At 42.6% G+C, this 14,820-nt stretch overlaps 1 protein-coding gene across 4 annotated transcripts in view; it reads left to right on the forward strand.

Moving 5' to 3' along the window:
* The window catches only part of FBXL2 (F-box and leucine rich repeat protein 2), a 144,714-nt gene that overhangs the window by 60,854 nt on the left and 69,040 nt on the right, over nucleotides 1-14,820 (forward strand). For all 4 annotated transcript variants that reach the window (XR_007772333.1, XR_007772334.1, XR_007772332.1 and 1 more), the window contains exons 3-4: nucleotides 11,653-11,707; nucleotides 13,255-13,329. Coding sequence is in view for 1 of the 4 variants with exons in the window: in XM_050938029.1 (XP_050793986.1) it covers nucleotides 11,653-11,707; nucleotides 13,255-13,329 (130 nt within the window). In the remaining 3 variants the exon portion in view is untranslated. The remainder of the gene's footprint in view (nucleotides 1-11,652; nucleotides 11,708-13,254; nucleotides 13,330-14,820) is intronic.

The following is a 14,820-nucleotide window of genomic DNA, read 5'->3' on the forward strand; positions in this document are numbered from 1 at the left end:
TTAAAAGACTATGTCCGCCTTTTCTACTTACAATTCTGAACAGATAAGAGACTATAGCAGGGAGATTGGCAGAAACCTGGTTACACCTCTAGCCCCGTCCAGGACTCAGAAAGAACAAAGCCAAACCCCAAACCCACAAACAAAGGCTTCCCTCCCCGAGAGATTTGAAAGTAGCATGTCTTCTGATTGGTCCTCTGGTCAGGTGTTTGGGGTCCCTGTTTGTTAACCCTTTACAGGTAAGAGAGACATTAACCCTTAACTATCTGTTTATGACAAGCCCAGGGAAGGAAATTCTGGGAGGGGGAAAGGTGGAGGAATGGTTTATTTCTCCTTGTTTTAAGAACTCAAGGGATCTGGGTTCTTGGGGTCCCCAGGGAAGGCTGGGGAGGTCAGAGTGTCCCAAAACACTATATATTTGGGTGTTGGCAGCGCTATCAGATCTAAGCTGGTAATTAAGCTTTGAGGATTCAGGTGCTAGTATCTCATTTTCTGAACTCTAAGGTTCAGATCTGAGAAGGAATGTTATGATATGGAGACCACCTTAAACTCCACAATTTCTGCTTAAGAAAAACTGAGGTTTCAGTTGTCTCCAATAAAACATTATTAGCATATAAAGCTAATTTATTCTCAGAGCCACTAGTTTGTGTGCCAGGAATGCCACTCTTGTTCCTAGTTATCCCTGCAAAGGGTTCTGTCAGTACGGCAAAAAGAAGTGACAGAGGGTACCCATGCCCAGTTCCACTGTGCAAAACAATTAATTTGTTTTAGTGCCCAAACTATAACTTTGGCTATGGAGTGTTGTGTAATAACTTACTCTGGTGCATTATATCCCCCAGATTTATGCTTTGAATTTCCCCCTTTAAAGAATTCAACAACTTGATTAAAGACTTTTCTTCATATTAGGGACCTTCAACTGACCTCAATGGATCATTCCGGCTGACCTCTTACATTGTGTGCCAGTTGATGCCTTGAAAAGAACAGGTCTGATCTCTTTTCACCAATCTAGGTAAGATAGGTTCTATCCTCGTAGCTGGAACTTTGGCAAAAATCTTAACATCCAAGTTAAAGAACGAAATGAGTTGCAACATGCAATGTTGTGGAAATTACAGACTTGCTGTAGCTGTTCTGTGAGCCACAGTAGGCTCATAGCACTGCCCAGGGAGACTGCTGTAATTTGCAGGCCCTCAGGGTTATTAAAGTTACACAGTTGTTAAAGTCTCCAGCCCTCAACACAGCCCAGGATTGTGAGGACACAAAGGTGGTTTGAAGTCACCTTAGTTCCTCTACCCTTGGGCTGTGAGTCCTGGGCTGTTCCTCTTAGAGAGACAGCACAGGATCTCACCATATGCCTTTTTGAAAAGTAACACTTAAATGGATGGCCTCTAATAAGAAGTTCCATGACTATATTTTTAGAAAGCATTTGTGAGAATTTTCGGTTTATCTATGCCTTTAATGTGTTCCTTTGGATCCTTTTTTTTCTAGAGGCAGTACTAACTAATGAGTTTCCCTCTTGGAAACATTCCCATGAGGTTCCCAACCAATATCACTGGAGGCCATAGATGCTGGAACTGAGGGTGCTGCTGTATCTCCTGACTTGAAGTGGTTTCCATTATATACAGGGTTTATAGTTTGGTTCAATAGCTCTCAGCACCTCCACTATAAAAATTATTCCAGCACCCCTGTTGGAAGCTTCTAAAATTTTTTAGTTTGACATATATTTTAGGTTCTTTTCTAAAATCACTGTCATCGAGCAGTAGGAAATCAAGTATACCTAATTTTTGCTGCTCAGTTTTTCTGACTTGTCTGAAGTCAGATTAAGTACAGACGCTCCCCGACTTATGCAAGCGTTACGTTCCAGAATGCCTTGCTTAACTCGAATTTTGCATAAGTTGGGAACGTATACCCAACCATTACACAAACCCCCACAAAACAACAACAACAACAAAAAGCTTTCTAGCTTACGGAACTTATGGAACTTTTTCCGTAAGTGCAGACTTGTGTAAGTCGGGTTTGCGTAACCTGGGGAGCGTCTGTACTGCTTTTTAGTTGCATTCCAGTGTATTTTTACTTGTGAATTGAACAAATTTGAAAAGCCATTAAAAGTCAGTTGAGGTAGAGCTGATTATAATGCCTTTTGTGCTCAGCTTTCAGACTACAGCCGCATTTCAGCTTTAATCTGCTTAATTTAGTGGGTTTCCATTGTATGTAGAATTGATACTGCATTAATTTCATATATATACAGCATTTCCTATACTCTATACTTGGTCATAGAATGGACTGATCAGATGGAGTATTAAATCATTTTCTCAAATATGTTATTAGAGCTTTTGGAAGTTTAGACGTTAAAGCTGTAGTTACTATACATATTGAGGTTTAATGTTACAGTATATGTTAATTTTATGAGTAAGCAAAAACATTATTTTAGGGCATTGTAATGTGGAGCTCTGTACTCTTTAAAAGCAGTGTCTGAGCTATAAATACAGACAATGGTCTTACAGTATAAGGAAAAGTTGATTAAAACAAAGGTGATATTATTTATTTAAAAGAGTGAATTTTGTTTAAGCCAAAACTAGATACTATTGGACATCTTCTAGAGATCGCACAGTATGCCAACATTTTTATGGCTGACTTAGAACAACACTTCCTTAGTTCTCATCCCCTAACGCCCCCTACTCTACTTGCGCTACATTGATGACATCTTCATCATCTGGACCCATAGAAAAGAAGCCCTTGAGGAATTCCACCATGACTTCAATAATTTTCATCCCACTATCAACCTCAGCCTAGATCAAGCCACACAAGTGGTCTATTTCCTGGACACTACTGTGCTAATAAGTGATGGTCACATAAATACCACCCTATACTGGAAACCTACTGACCACTATACTTATCTACATGTCTCCAGCTTCCATCCAGGACACACCACACTATTCTTTGTCTACAGCCAAGCTCTAAGATTCAACCGCATTTGCCCCAATCCCTCAGACAGAGACAAGCACCTACAAGATCTCTATCAAGCATTCTTAAAACTACAGTACCCACCTGTTGAAGTGAAAAAACAGATTGACAGAGCCAAACGAATACCCAGAAGTTACCTCCTACAAGACAGGCCCAACAAAGAAAATAACAGAACACCACTAGCAGTCACCTTCAGCCCCCAACTAAAACCTCTCCTGCGCATCATCAAAGATCTACAACTTATCCTGAAAGATGATCCCTCACTCTCACAGATCTTGGGAGACAGACCTGTCCTCGCTTACAGACAACCCCCCAACCTGAAGCAAATACTGACCAGCAACCACACACCACTGAACAAAAACACTGACCCAGGAACCTATCCTTGCAACAAAGACTGATGCCAGCTCTGTCCACATATCTATTCAAGTGACATCGTCATAGGACATAATCACATCAGCCATGCCATCAGGGGCTCATTCACCTGCACATCTACCAATGTGATATATGCCATCATGTGCCAGCAATGCCCCTCTGCCATGTACATTGGCCAGACTGGACAGTCTCTACGCAAAACAATAAATGGACACAAATCTGACATCAGGAATCATAACATTCAAAAACCAGTAGGAGAACACGTTAGCCTGTTTGGTCACTCAATAACAGACCTGAGGATGGCAATTTTGCAACAGAACAGCTTCAAAAACAGACTCCAACGAGAAACTACTGAACTCGAATTGATGTGCAACTAGATACGATCAACTTAGGCTTGAATAGAGACTGGGAATGTCTGACCCATTACAAACATTGAATCTATCTCCTTGTGTAAGTTTTCTCACACTTCTTATCAAACTGTCCATACTGGGCTATCTTGATTATCACTTCAAAAGTTTTTTCTCTTACTTAATTGGCCTCTCAGAGTTGGTAAGACAACTCCCACCTTTTCGTGCTCTCTGTATGTGTATATATATCTCCTCAATATATGTTCCATTCTGTGCATCCGAAGAAGTGGGCTGTAGGCCACAGAAGTTTATGCTCAAATAAATTTGTTAGTCTCTAACGTGCCACAAGTACTTCTGTTCTTTTTAGGGATACAGACTAACATGGCTGCTATTCTGAAACCTTTTTTACTATTATTATTTCTAGCAATTTTTCTTCTTTATATGAAGTTTGTAGCTCCTTATTGTTTTAGCAAAAGAGAGGAAAGCTTTATCTAATGGAGAGAGATTAGAATTGAAAAAGCTACAGAGAAAATCAACAAAAATGATTAAGGGTATGGAACAGCATCCATGTGAGCAGAGATTAAAAAGAAGAACTTTTCAGCTTGGAAGAGAGACGACTAGGCGGGGATATGACAGAGGTCTGTAAAATAATATGTGGTGTGAAGAAAGTGAATCAGGGAGTTCTCTGAGTGCTTGCTCATGTCGATTCCATTCTAGATGTGTGCATGCCCATGTGCACAGTCATCCGAGATTTTTGCCTTAATGGTATCCTTAGGGTTGGCTGTGGTGCCCCCTGGAGTGCCGTGCTCATGTTTCGAAATATTATGCGCCACTGGCCCTACACCCTCTCAGTTCCTTCTTACCACCTGTGACGGTTGGTCAGAGTGCCTGGTCTTGCATAGCAAGAGAGTTAGCTGGTCTTAACAGCCTATTGTTATTCTCTTTCTGTTTAGTTTGTAGGTACTTAATTAGCATTCTAAGTGAGTATTAGTTGTTAGTTTAGTGGTTAGAGTTCTGCCAGGGACTTTGCCCTGAAGCAGAGCATGCCCCATTCCCCAGGCTTAACCTGTGTTTGTCATGCAAGAAGCTAATGTCTATCAGGGCTGGTCCACGCTACGGGGGGGAAATCGATCTTAGATACGCAACTTCAGCTACGTTGTCAAACCTTAGTCCAAGATTTGGACCTTAGCGTCCAAAATATGGGGGTTAGCATGAAACCCTCCAAGCTTAGTTACCAGCTTGGACGTGGTAATGCTGCCACCACCCAAAAAATTAGAGTGTTTTGGGGCACTCTGGTCCCCCCGAAAACCTTCCCTGGGGACCCCAAGACCCAAATCCCTTGAGTCTCACAACAAAGGGAAATAAACCTTTTCCCTTCTCCCCCCTCCAGGTGCTCCTGGAGAGATACACAGACACAAGCTCTGTGAATCTAAACAGAGGGAGTCCACCCTCTGTAATTCCAGTCCTGGAAACAAAAGCACTTTCCTCTTCACCCAGAGGGAATGCAAAATCAGGCTAGCAAATCCAACACACACAGATCTCCCTCTGATTTCTTCCTCCCACCAATTCCCTGGTGAGCTGCAGACCCAATTCCCTGGAGTTTCCCCACTAAAGAAAACTCCAACAGGTCTTAAAAAGAAAGCTTTATATAAAAAGAAAGAAAAATACACAAAAATGGTCTCTCTGTATTAAGGTGACAAATACAGAGTCAATTGCTTAAAAGAATATTGAATAAACAGCCTTATTCAAAAAGAATACAAATCAAAGCACTCCAGCCACTATAGACATGTAAATACAAAAACAACAAAACCATGTTTGGTACTCACACTTGGAAACAGAAGATTAGAAAACAGAAATCACTTCTCAAAGCTGAGAGAAAAGCAGGCAGACAGACAAAGACTCAGACACAAACTTCCCTCCACCCAGAGTTGAAAAAATCCGGTTTCCTGATTGGTCCTCTGGTCAGGTGCTTCAGGTTACTTTTTTTTCAAGTGAAAGAGACATTAACCCTTAGCTATCTGTTTATGACATACGTGAATAACATAGCTGAAGTCGAATATCTAAGATCGGATTACTCACCCGTCCACACCGCGCGGGATCGATGTTCGTGGCTCTCCCTGTCGATTCCGGAACTCTGTTGGGGTTGATGGAGTTCCGGAATCGATATAAGCGTGCTCGGGGATCGATATATCGCGTCTAGATGATTTTAACCCGCCGATACGGCAGGTAGTCTGGACGTAGCCTCAGTGACCTTCACAGCAGCCATTTGAAGTGCTTGGGGGAATCCCATATAAAAGATAAGCACAGGATTTGTAAAAGCTTTCATCCAGAACCCAGAAGGAGAGGGACATCCGCTTGAGAGCCCTCCTGATGGAGGACACGCTGCACCTGGTGTTGGAACCTTCCCAACCGGATTCCGCTCCTAGCACCTCGGCATCGGTGCAGAGCACCCCGCTGGCACCAGGATACTACTGGCACCATCCTCCCACACCGGTGCCCAAGGAGCATCTGAAGAAAAAGGGCTCCCTGGCACCATCCAAAGAGGGGAAGAGGGCTCTGGGCAAAGGGCCTAGTTCAGGCCATGTGTCTGCCCCAGAGCTATAAGGGAGTGTTGATAAGATTGGACACCCCCTTGCCCAGCCAAGGTTCTGCCTATGACTCCTGGGAGCAGTAGGGGATATCCCAGCTTCTACAGGGACCTTCGTTGTCTGGGACAGTCCAAGAGGCCAAAGACCTGGTGGGCCTAGGCATTGGAATGCTGTGCCAGGCGCTGGAAATGGGTAAGGCCCTGCAGCCCAAGGGCATGCCTGTCATGGGACCTCGCCAGAGGGCACGGGAGTACCATCAGTCCCCGGATCGCAGGCGTTCTTCCCTGTCCCAGTAGCCTAGGACACTGGTCCCACAACCCGGCTCACTGGCTAGATGGCCCAGGTATCTAGTGCTGCATTGTCCTTCCACGAGGCATGGATTTCCAGAATCAAGGCATCAGTCCCCGCAATCCTGGTAACGATTTGCCTCCTTCCTAAGTTCAACTTGGTGCAGATCATCCGGGAGGTCTTCTAGGCACTAATCCCCACTGCTGTGGGACCACTCCCCATGATGGCACCAATCTCTGCTGCCTCGGTACCGCTTGGGGGATAGGCGGCAATCTCTGCCCTCTAGACATTGATCTCTGGCAAGAGTTAGGTGGTACACATAGGCCCTCACCGCCCCACCATCGTCACTGGAAGGGGACTGGTCCCAATTGGAGCCAGGGTTTAGCCCATTGCCAAGGGGGTACGAATTCCTATCAGCCCATGAGACCAGCATGGCGTTGACACCAGTGGCATGGCAGCAGGGATAGTGGCCTGTTCAATGGCCAGCTTGGAAGCTTTGGGGGGTACCGGTGATGCCAGTTCCATATTTCCACTGCTCCTCTGTGGCTGCCTCAGACAAACTGCTGGCACTGAGCTTGGGACATGGTGAGGAATCCACCGTGGGGACAACTCAACAGGCGCAAATGCCCAAAGAGCTGTCTCCGGAAAGGGCCTTCACACTACATAGCAGGCCAGAAAGCAGTTCTGGTCTCCTCCTCCATCTAGATTCTGGGGATCTTCCCAGCAGGGGTCCTGCAGGAGAAAGGACAAAAACAAAGGGTTTAAGCACCACCACCGTTCATCCTCTTGCTCGCCGGCTCAACCTGGCCCTTTGAAACACCACGGGGGCCAGAGACAGGTGTTTTGAAAGTGCGACCGGGGATGGTGCCCCAGTCAAGTACCTGAATCCACCCTCCTGTTCTTTCCTCAACCTCCTACAACCCCTCTAGTTGGCATGGTTGCAAGCGACATCAGACCATTGGGTTGTCAACACAATATCCTTGGGCTACACCCTACAGTTCTCGATTGCTCCTCCCTTCCACCCCCCTTTCCCCTCCCTCTTCAGGGACCCTTCTCACAAGCAATTCGCTCAGGAAGTGGGAAGCCTCCTAAGGCTGCGAGTGGTGTAGGAGGTCCCTCGGTATATGAAAAGAAAAGGATTCTACTCCTGATATTTCCAAATCCCGAAAGCAAGAGGGGGCCTAAGACCCATCCAGGACTTGCGTTGCCTCAACAAACATTTCAAGAACTTGAAGTTTCGAATGATTCCCTGGCCTCTGTCATCCCCTCCCTGGATCCAGGAGATTGGTACATCACCCTCGACTTGAAGGACACATTTTTCCATTTTCCAAGGACATAGCTGGTTCCTGTTTTGTGTTCGGCCAGCTCCATTTCCAGTTAACGGCGCTGCCCTTTGGTTTCTTATCAGCCCAGAGTGTGTTCACGAAGTGCATGGCACCAGTGGCCGCTTACTTGAGGTGTTGGAGCGTTCAAATTTACCCATACCGTGATAGCTGGCTGATCAAGGGCAGGTCTTGGAATCAGGTGCGACAGCACCTTAGGCTGGTTTGCTCCACACGTCGCGATCTAGGTCTATTGCTAAATGAGAAAAAATCTCAGGCCCCTACAGACATGGCTGGCGTCAGTCTATGTCCCCAACAGACCCAACATAGCCCAGGCAGTCAAGATTCTGGACCACATACTGTCGTTGCTTGCTTGGTGGTTGGATCCCACATCGGTGTTGGAGGGAGTCCCCTTTGTAGCCCCGTCCCCTTTGGTCTCCCTGGTTTCCGATGCTTTGGATATGGGATGGGGAGCCCATCTAGGTGACCTTGGCATGCAAGGTTGTTGGTCGAGTCGTGATCACTTCTTGCACGTAAATGTCAGGGAGCTTAGAGCGGTAAGCCTGGCCTGTCAAGCGTTCCGGCCTTATATGAAAGGATGGTTCAAGTCCTGATGGCCAATACTGCTGCTATGTTCTATACCAGGGATGGCCAACCTGAGCCCGAGGAGCTAGAATTTACCAACGTACATTGCCAAAGAGCCACAGTAATATATCAGCAGCCCCGCATCAGCTCCCCCCTGCTCCCAGTGCTTCCCACGCACCAGCAGCCCTCCCCACACTTCCCGATCAGCTGTTTCATGGCATGCAGGAGGCTTGAGAGGGAGGGGGAGGAGCAAGGGCACGGCACACTCAGGAGAGGGTGTGGGAAGGGATGGAGTGGGGGCAGGGCCTGTGGCAGAGCCAGAGGTTGAGCAGTGAGCACCCTCTGGCACGTTGGAAAGTTGGTGCCTGTAGCCCCAGCCCTGGAGTTGGTGCCTATACAAGGAGTCACATATTAAAGCTGAAGTGTGGTAGAGACAAGTGGAGAGGTTAGAGAGAACTGGACAGAGGAAAGGAACTAAAACAGGGGAATAGGAGGAAATGAGAGCAGCTTTTGCCATGGTTGACTGTTGACTTTGAGCACGTTGGATTCTGTTCACTTCACGGAGTCTCTTGCTGTTATTCCCAAGACTGTATTTGCTATATTTTGCATTTGAGCTAGGTGAATTTACGTAGACTCTGTTGTTGAGAAGATGGCATGGAATTGCCTAATTTGGCATTCATTCCACAAACACAGTGGGAGAAGGAGTCCCTAATCAGGATAGAGATTAGCCAACTCCAGGAGGCCTGGAACCTGATCAGAAGCCTTCTTAAAGTTAATGAGGGCTTTTCCATTGACTTCAATGAACTGTGAATCAGACATTTATATCAGTATCTGCAGAAACACATTTCTGTTAGATTGGTCAATAATATGGAAGGCAGATAATTGTCTTTTCAAGATGATATTAATTAAAAAAACAAGAAGAATGGAAATCTTTTTGCTTAGGTTTTCAAGCAAAAATAATGGCAATGGATAAATTATGGCATTGGTGAAATGACTCATAGCAATTATAGCTAAACAAGTCAATGGTATCTCATGCTATCAGCTGTAATACTTAACAGTTGCATAGCATATTACACCTTCAAAGTGCTGACAAGCATTAATTAATGCCTGTAAAGAAAAGAAGAGGCATGATGCATATGTTCTGTTATTGCCATTATTTAAGTTTTCTGTTTCATGATGCCAACTTGGCTGACTTCCAAGGATGGTAGAAAAGTTGACTTCATCAGATAAAGCTAAAAACTTCTCCAGTTGAATTAAATTAATTAATTTAAAAGATTCTCCTTATAATGCAAAGCAACTCCCTGAAGAAAGTTGCCTACGCTAGAATAATGGCCAACTGCTAGAGGAGAAAGAAATAAAAGCCTAACTGTATGTTTGACCTTTGTGTTCTTTCCTTCTTTTAAAACAGAATATTGATTTATTAATGTGCACCATCATAAACAGTGAAACATTAGGACACACTATTAGACAATTCAGAGTAATGGGATCTACAAACTCCTTTCCTCTTCACCTCTTCCCAGATCTCTGTATAATGTTATCTGTGACAAAATGAATAAGACTATTATGAAAGCCAAAACACTCCTCCTCCTCTCCATTCAAACAAGAGTGCCCCAAAATGGTTTGTCACCGCCTTTATTTTTTGACTAGATAGAATGTGAAGGCAAATTTACTGAAATAATTTGGACAACTGTTTTGAAATCAGCATGTATAAATCTGAGACCTTCCAAATCCATTCACATGGTGTTGGTATTTAGTTTTATAAAGTGCCTTGAGCTTCAAATGGGTATTCCAATCACAATAAATATTGTCAAAAACGCTTCTTTTGTAAAATGCAATTCATACCTTACAAAGGTGCTCATTCTTCTGTTTGAGTTTGCATGGTAAATGGATCTATTTTAATTCATGTATATTTTTATGTATTGAATAATAGAATGTGTTCAAACGTGATAATGGAATATCAAGAAAGACCATTTTAAAACCTGGATGTTTAAAATTAGGTATCCAAGTGGCATTTGGAGATCATGTTGGTATTGAACTGAAAAATTGGCAACTTATTTAGGTTCCTAATTATGGGTTTAGATGTCTTGATTTAAGCTTTAAAGTTTGAAAATGTTGGTCAGATTTTTTAGATCATTTTTAATAATCATCTCTTCACCAACACATCAGCTGTATTTACCATCGGTGTTAAGATTTTAGTACATGATGATCCTGATAGCAAGTTAAGATTTTCATAATTTTGAGGATAAAAAATGTTGATGGCCCTGTGAGCAGGTAATGTTTTTTAACTTTAGTATATATTCTTGTGAGTGATTGTAGTAGAAAATAGTTTTGGAAAAGAATCGGCATTTTTTTGCTTACACCGATATTCTTTCCTCCCCTGAGAACATCCCCTGAGCTGCCTTTATTGATATTTGGAACATGTCTTCATCTTGCCAATGCAAATCTCCTTCAGAATTGAACAGTTAGAGTAGACAGGTTTACAGAAATGGTATCATGTTTAGATAGTATTGGTGAATACTATCAGAGGGGTAGCCGTGTTAGTCTGGATCTGTAAAAGCAGCAAAGAATCCTGTGGCACCTTATAGACTAACAGACGTTTTGGAGCATGAACTTTCGTAGGTGAATACCCACTTCATCAGATGCATGTCATCTGATGGCCACACAATAGTAGATTTTAAGGTGGCCATCCTGCAGCAAAAAAACTTCAGGACCAGACTTCAAAGAGAAACTGCTGAGCTTCAGTTCATCTGCAAATTTGACACCACCAGCTCAGGATTAAACAAAGACTGTGAATGGCTTGCCAACTACAAAACCAGTTTCTCCTCCCTTGGTTTTCACACCTCAGCTGCTAGAAGAGGGCCTCATCCTCCCTGATTGAACTAACCTCGTTATCTCTAGCCTGCTTCTTGCTTGCATATATATACCTGCCCCTGGAAATTTCCACTACATGCATCCGATGAAGTGAGTATTCACTCACAAAAGCTCATGCTCCAAAACGTCTGTTAGTCTATAAGATGCCACAGGACTCTTTGCTGCTTTTACAGATCCAGACTAACACGGCTACCCCTCTGATACTTAGCTTTTTATGTAACTTGAATTTTTTCCTATGATTATGAAACTGCGAGCCTGTATATTAGACTGGATTAGTAATAAAACATCAGAATAATTTGATTCTGTTCCTTTTCTTCCCAGAATATTTTCCTTCTTGGATATTGTCACTCTGTGCCGATGTGCGCAAGTTTCCAAGGTACAGTATTTGCTTTACTTGGGTCATTTGTGCACTGGGAAGGACCATTCTGTTAATTACCAGCAAACAATGAGCTTTAGATCAGGCTCTTAGAAATCAAGAGGCAAGAGATGTGCAATGATACATGCTTTGTATCTGCAGAAAGAATTAGGCCTTTTTTGGTATAGTGGCATTTGCTATTTAAAGTTTGTGGCTTTAGAACACTATTTTTGAGAAATATTTTGGGCTTAAAATTCCATGTAGCTCTGTTAATATTCAACATATGTTTAAGAAGTGTATCCATTGTGTTTGCCAAGTGCTGAAGGTATTAAGTAAATCTACTTCCAGTAGAGAAAAGGGCACTTGTGTGAAGACAATTGAAAAGGCATATCTAAATACATTTTTATGTTAATCTAGCTTGTTTTGCTTGAATTAAAATGAAAAAGATTTTATTCTTACATGAAGTGTGTACAAAAACAAACCTTATGTACACCAAGCTACCATAGTGAACTTTTTTCTGTGTTATTTCAAAAGGCAGGCTTTAAAATTTTCACTTCACTTTTTTTCAGTGAAATTCAAATCTTTTTTTTTTTTCTAATTCAGAACAGAACTATATTATTCCTGTTTTCATCCCACCATGAACTGTGATTTAATAAGCTAAGCAGCATCAATCTTGGTCAATATCTCCAGCTCAAACCTAGTATGCTGCAGAAAATAATGTTGATGAATCAGTAGGTAGTAGTCTTCCCTCTGAGTCAGTACTGAACTGGTTGAGTAACCACATGTCCCAGCAGTTTCTATTGAATAAGAAATCCCTTTTCACTTTCTAGCCTGAACTGTTGTGTAGAGGTGATGTGTGCTATTTAACAGCTGCCGTGTTTCACCCCAGTGATGATGAAGAAATTTGTGTGTGTGTACAATATAATAAAATATGATCCAATCCAGAGAGGGGCTGAATGCCTCCATTCCCATGAAAATAGGGGGTTCAGAAGGTAGGATCTTGCAGAAGGTATTCTGCTCCTCTCAGGACTGAGCCAATAGTTTGTAAAGCTTATAAAGAATTTTGGAGTTGAAAAGCTCTATATAAATACATTTATTTCAAGCATTCCCAGCTCTTCCTTTTTATTCTTTGACTAGAAGCAGCTACATTTTAAGTTCTTCTTCTTTACATACAGCTCTAATAAAAATCATGTATTGAACAATGAACTTACTAAAATTGCTTTAAATGATGAGGTTAAAATTCTGCCATTATACTGTGTATGTGTGTGGCCTGCATTTAAGTCAATGTTCATGCACATATCCATGGGCAGAATTTGGCCCTTACAGTCTGAAAACATGCAATCCCAGGATTTAAAAGACTCAGTAAAACAAAATCTGTTTTTAGCAAGCTACTTTTTCATAACCCTTAATGCGTAAATCACTTTTGATTTACATACAAAATATTGCATTCTGAAAGAATAATTATGTCGTGTCTGTGATTTCAAAACACTCATACTATAGCAATGAGAGGAGTACTATATAGGTACCTGATAGAGAAGATTTATTAAACATATATATATTTTTTCTAGGCATGGAATGTCTTGGCTCTGGATGGAAGTAACTGGCAAAGAATAGATCTTTTTAACTTTCAGACAGATATAGAGGTTAGTACTGTAGTTTTTTTGTCTTTACATGGGATGTTAAAAGGATAAACTGTCTTAATTATCCCTTTACTGGTAAAAGGATTTTGGTGTCTCTGGCCAGGAGGGATATTATAGTATTGTACACAGGAGGGCTGTCACCCCTCATTCACAGTATAAGTATCTCAGTCTTAAAATACGAAATGGTAATGCTGTGAAGGAACAGATAGAAAAAGCAGATACACTTCTACCCCGATATAATGCCACTCACAATTCCCAAATCTGGACCTTAGCGTCCAAAATATGGGTACTAACATGAATTCCCCTAAGCTTAATTACCAGCTTAGATTTGATAGGCTGCCACCAATCAGGAATTTTTAGGGCCTGATACCCTCTGGTCCCCCCAAAACCTTCCCAGGGGACCCCAAGACCCAGATTCCTTGAGTCTCACAACAAAGGGAAATAAGCCATTCCCTCCCCCCTCCCTTCTTCGTCCCAGCTCCTTCCCGCCCTGGGAACACTAGGAGATCGCCTGATTCAACTTCTTGAATCACCACACCGAGAGGAGTGTTACCTTCCCCCTCACCCAGAGGCAATACAAGCTGCGTGAATATAACACAAAGAGAAAATTTATCCTTCCCTTCTCCCCACCAATTTCCTGGTGAGTGCAGACACAATTCCCTTGAAGCTTAACTAGGAAAAAAATAATTAAACAGGTCTTAAAAGCAAAACTTTTAATAAGAAAGAAAGAAAAAAGTAAAAGGTTTATCTCTGCACTTTAGATGGTAAACAGTTACAGGGTCTTTCAACTTATAAACAATAGAAAGAAACTTTCTCCAGCAGAAACACAATTTAAGCTACTTCCAGCAAGTACACATATGTAAATAAAAAAAACAAAACAAAAGACTATGACCACCTTTTTTCTTACTCACAATTCTGAATAGATAAGAGTCTGTAGCAGGGAGATTGGCAGAAACCTGGTTGCACCTCTAGTCCCGTCCAGGACCCAGAGAGAACAAAGCCAAACCCCAAACCCACAAACAAAGGCTTCCCTCCACGAGATTTGAAAGTATTTTGTCTCCTGATTGGTTCTCTGGTCAGGTGTTTGCAGGTCACTGTTTGTTAACCCTTTATAGGTGAAAGAGACATTAACCCTTAGCTATCTGTTTATGACAAGTACTGTAGTGTTTTTGTCTTTACATGGGATGTTAAAAGGATAAACTGTCTTAATTATCCCTTTACTGGTAAAAGGATTTTGGTGTCTCTGGCCAGGAGGGATATTATAGCATTGTACACAGGAGGGCTATCACCCCTCATTCACAGTATAAGTATCTCAGTCTTAAAATACGAAATGGTAATGCTGTGAAGGAACAGATAGAAAAAGCAGATACACTTCTACCCCGATATAATGCCACTCATATAACACAAATTTGGATATAATGCGGTAAAGCAGTGCTCCTGGGGGGGGAGGAGGGGAGCGGGGCTGCGCACTCGGGCGGATCAAATCAAGTTCAA

This window comes from Gopherus flavomarginatus, chromosome 2 (assembly GCF_025201925.1).
Source record: "Gopherus flavomarginatus isolate rGopFla2 chromosome 2, rGopFla2.mat.asm, whole genome shotgun sequence".
Lineage (NCBI taxonomy): Eukaryota > Metazoa > Chordata > Testudines > Testudinidae > Gopherus > Gopherus flavomarginatus.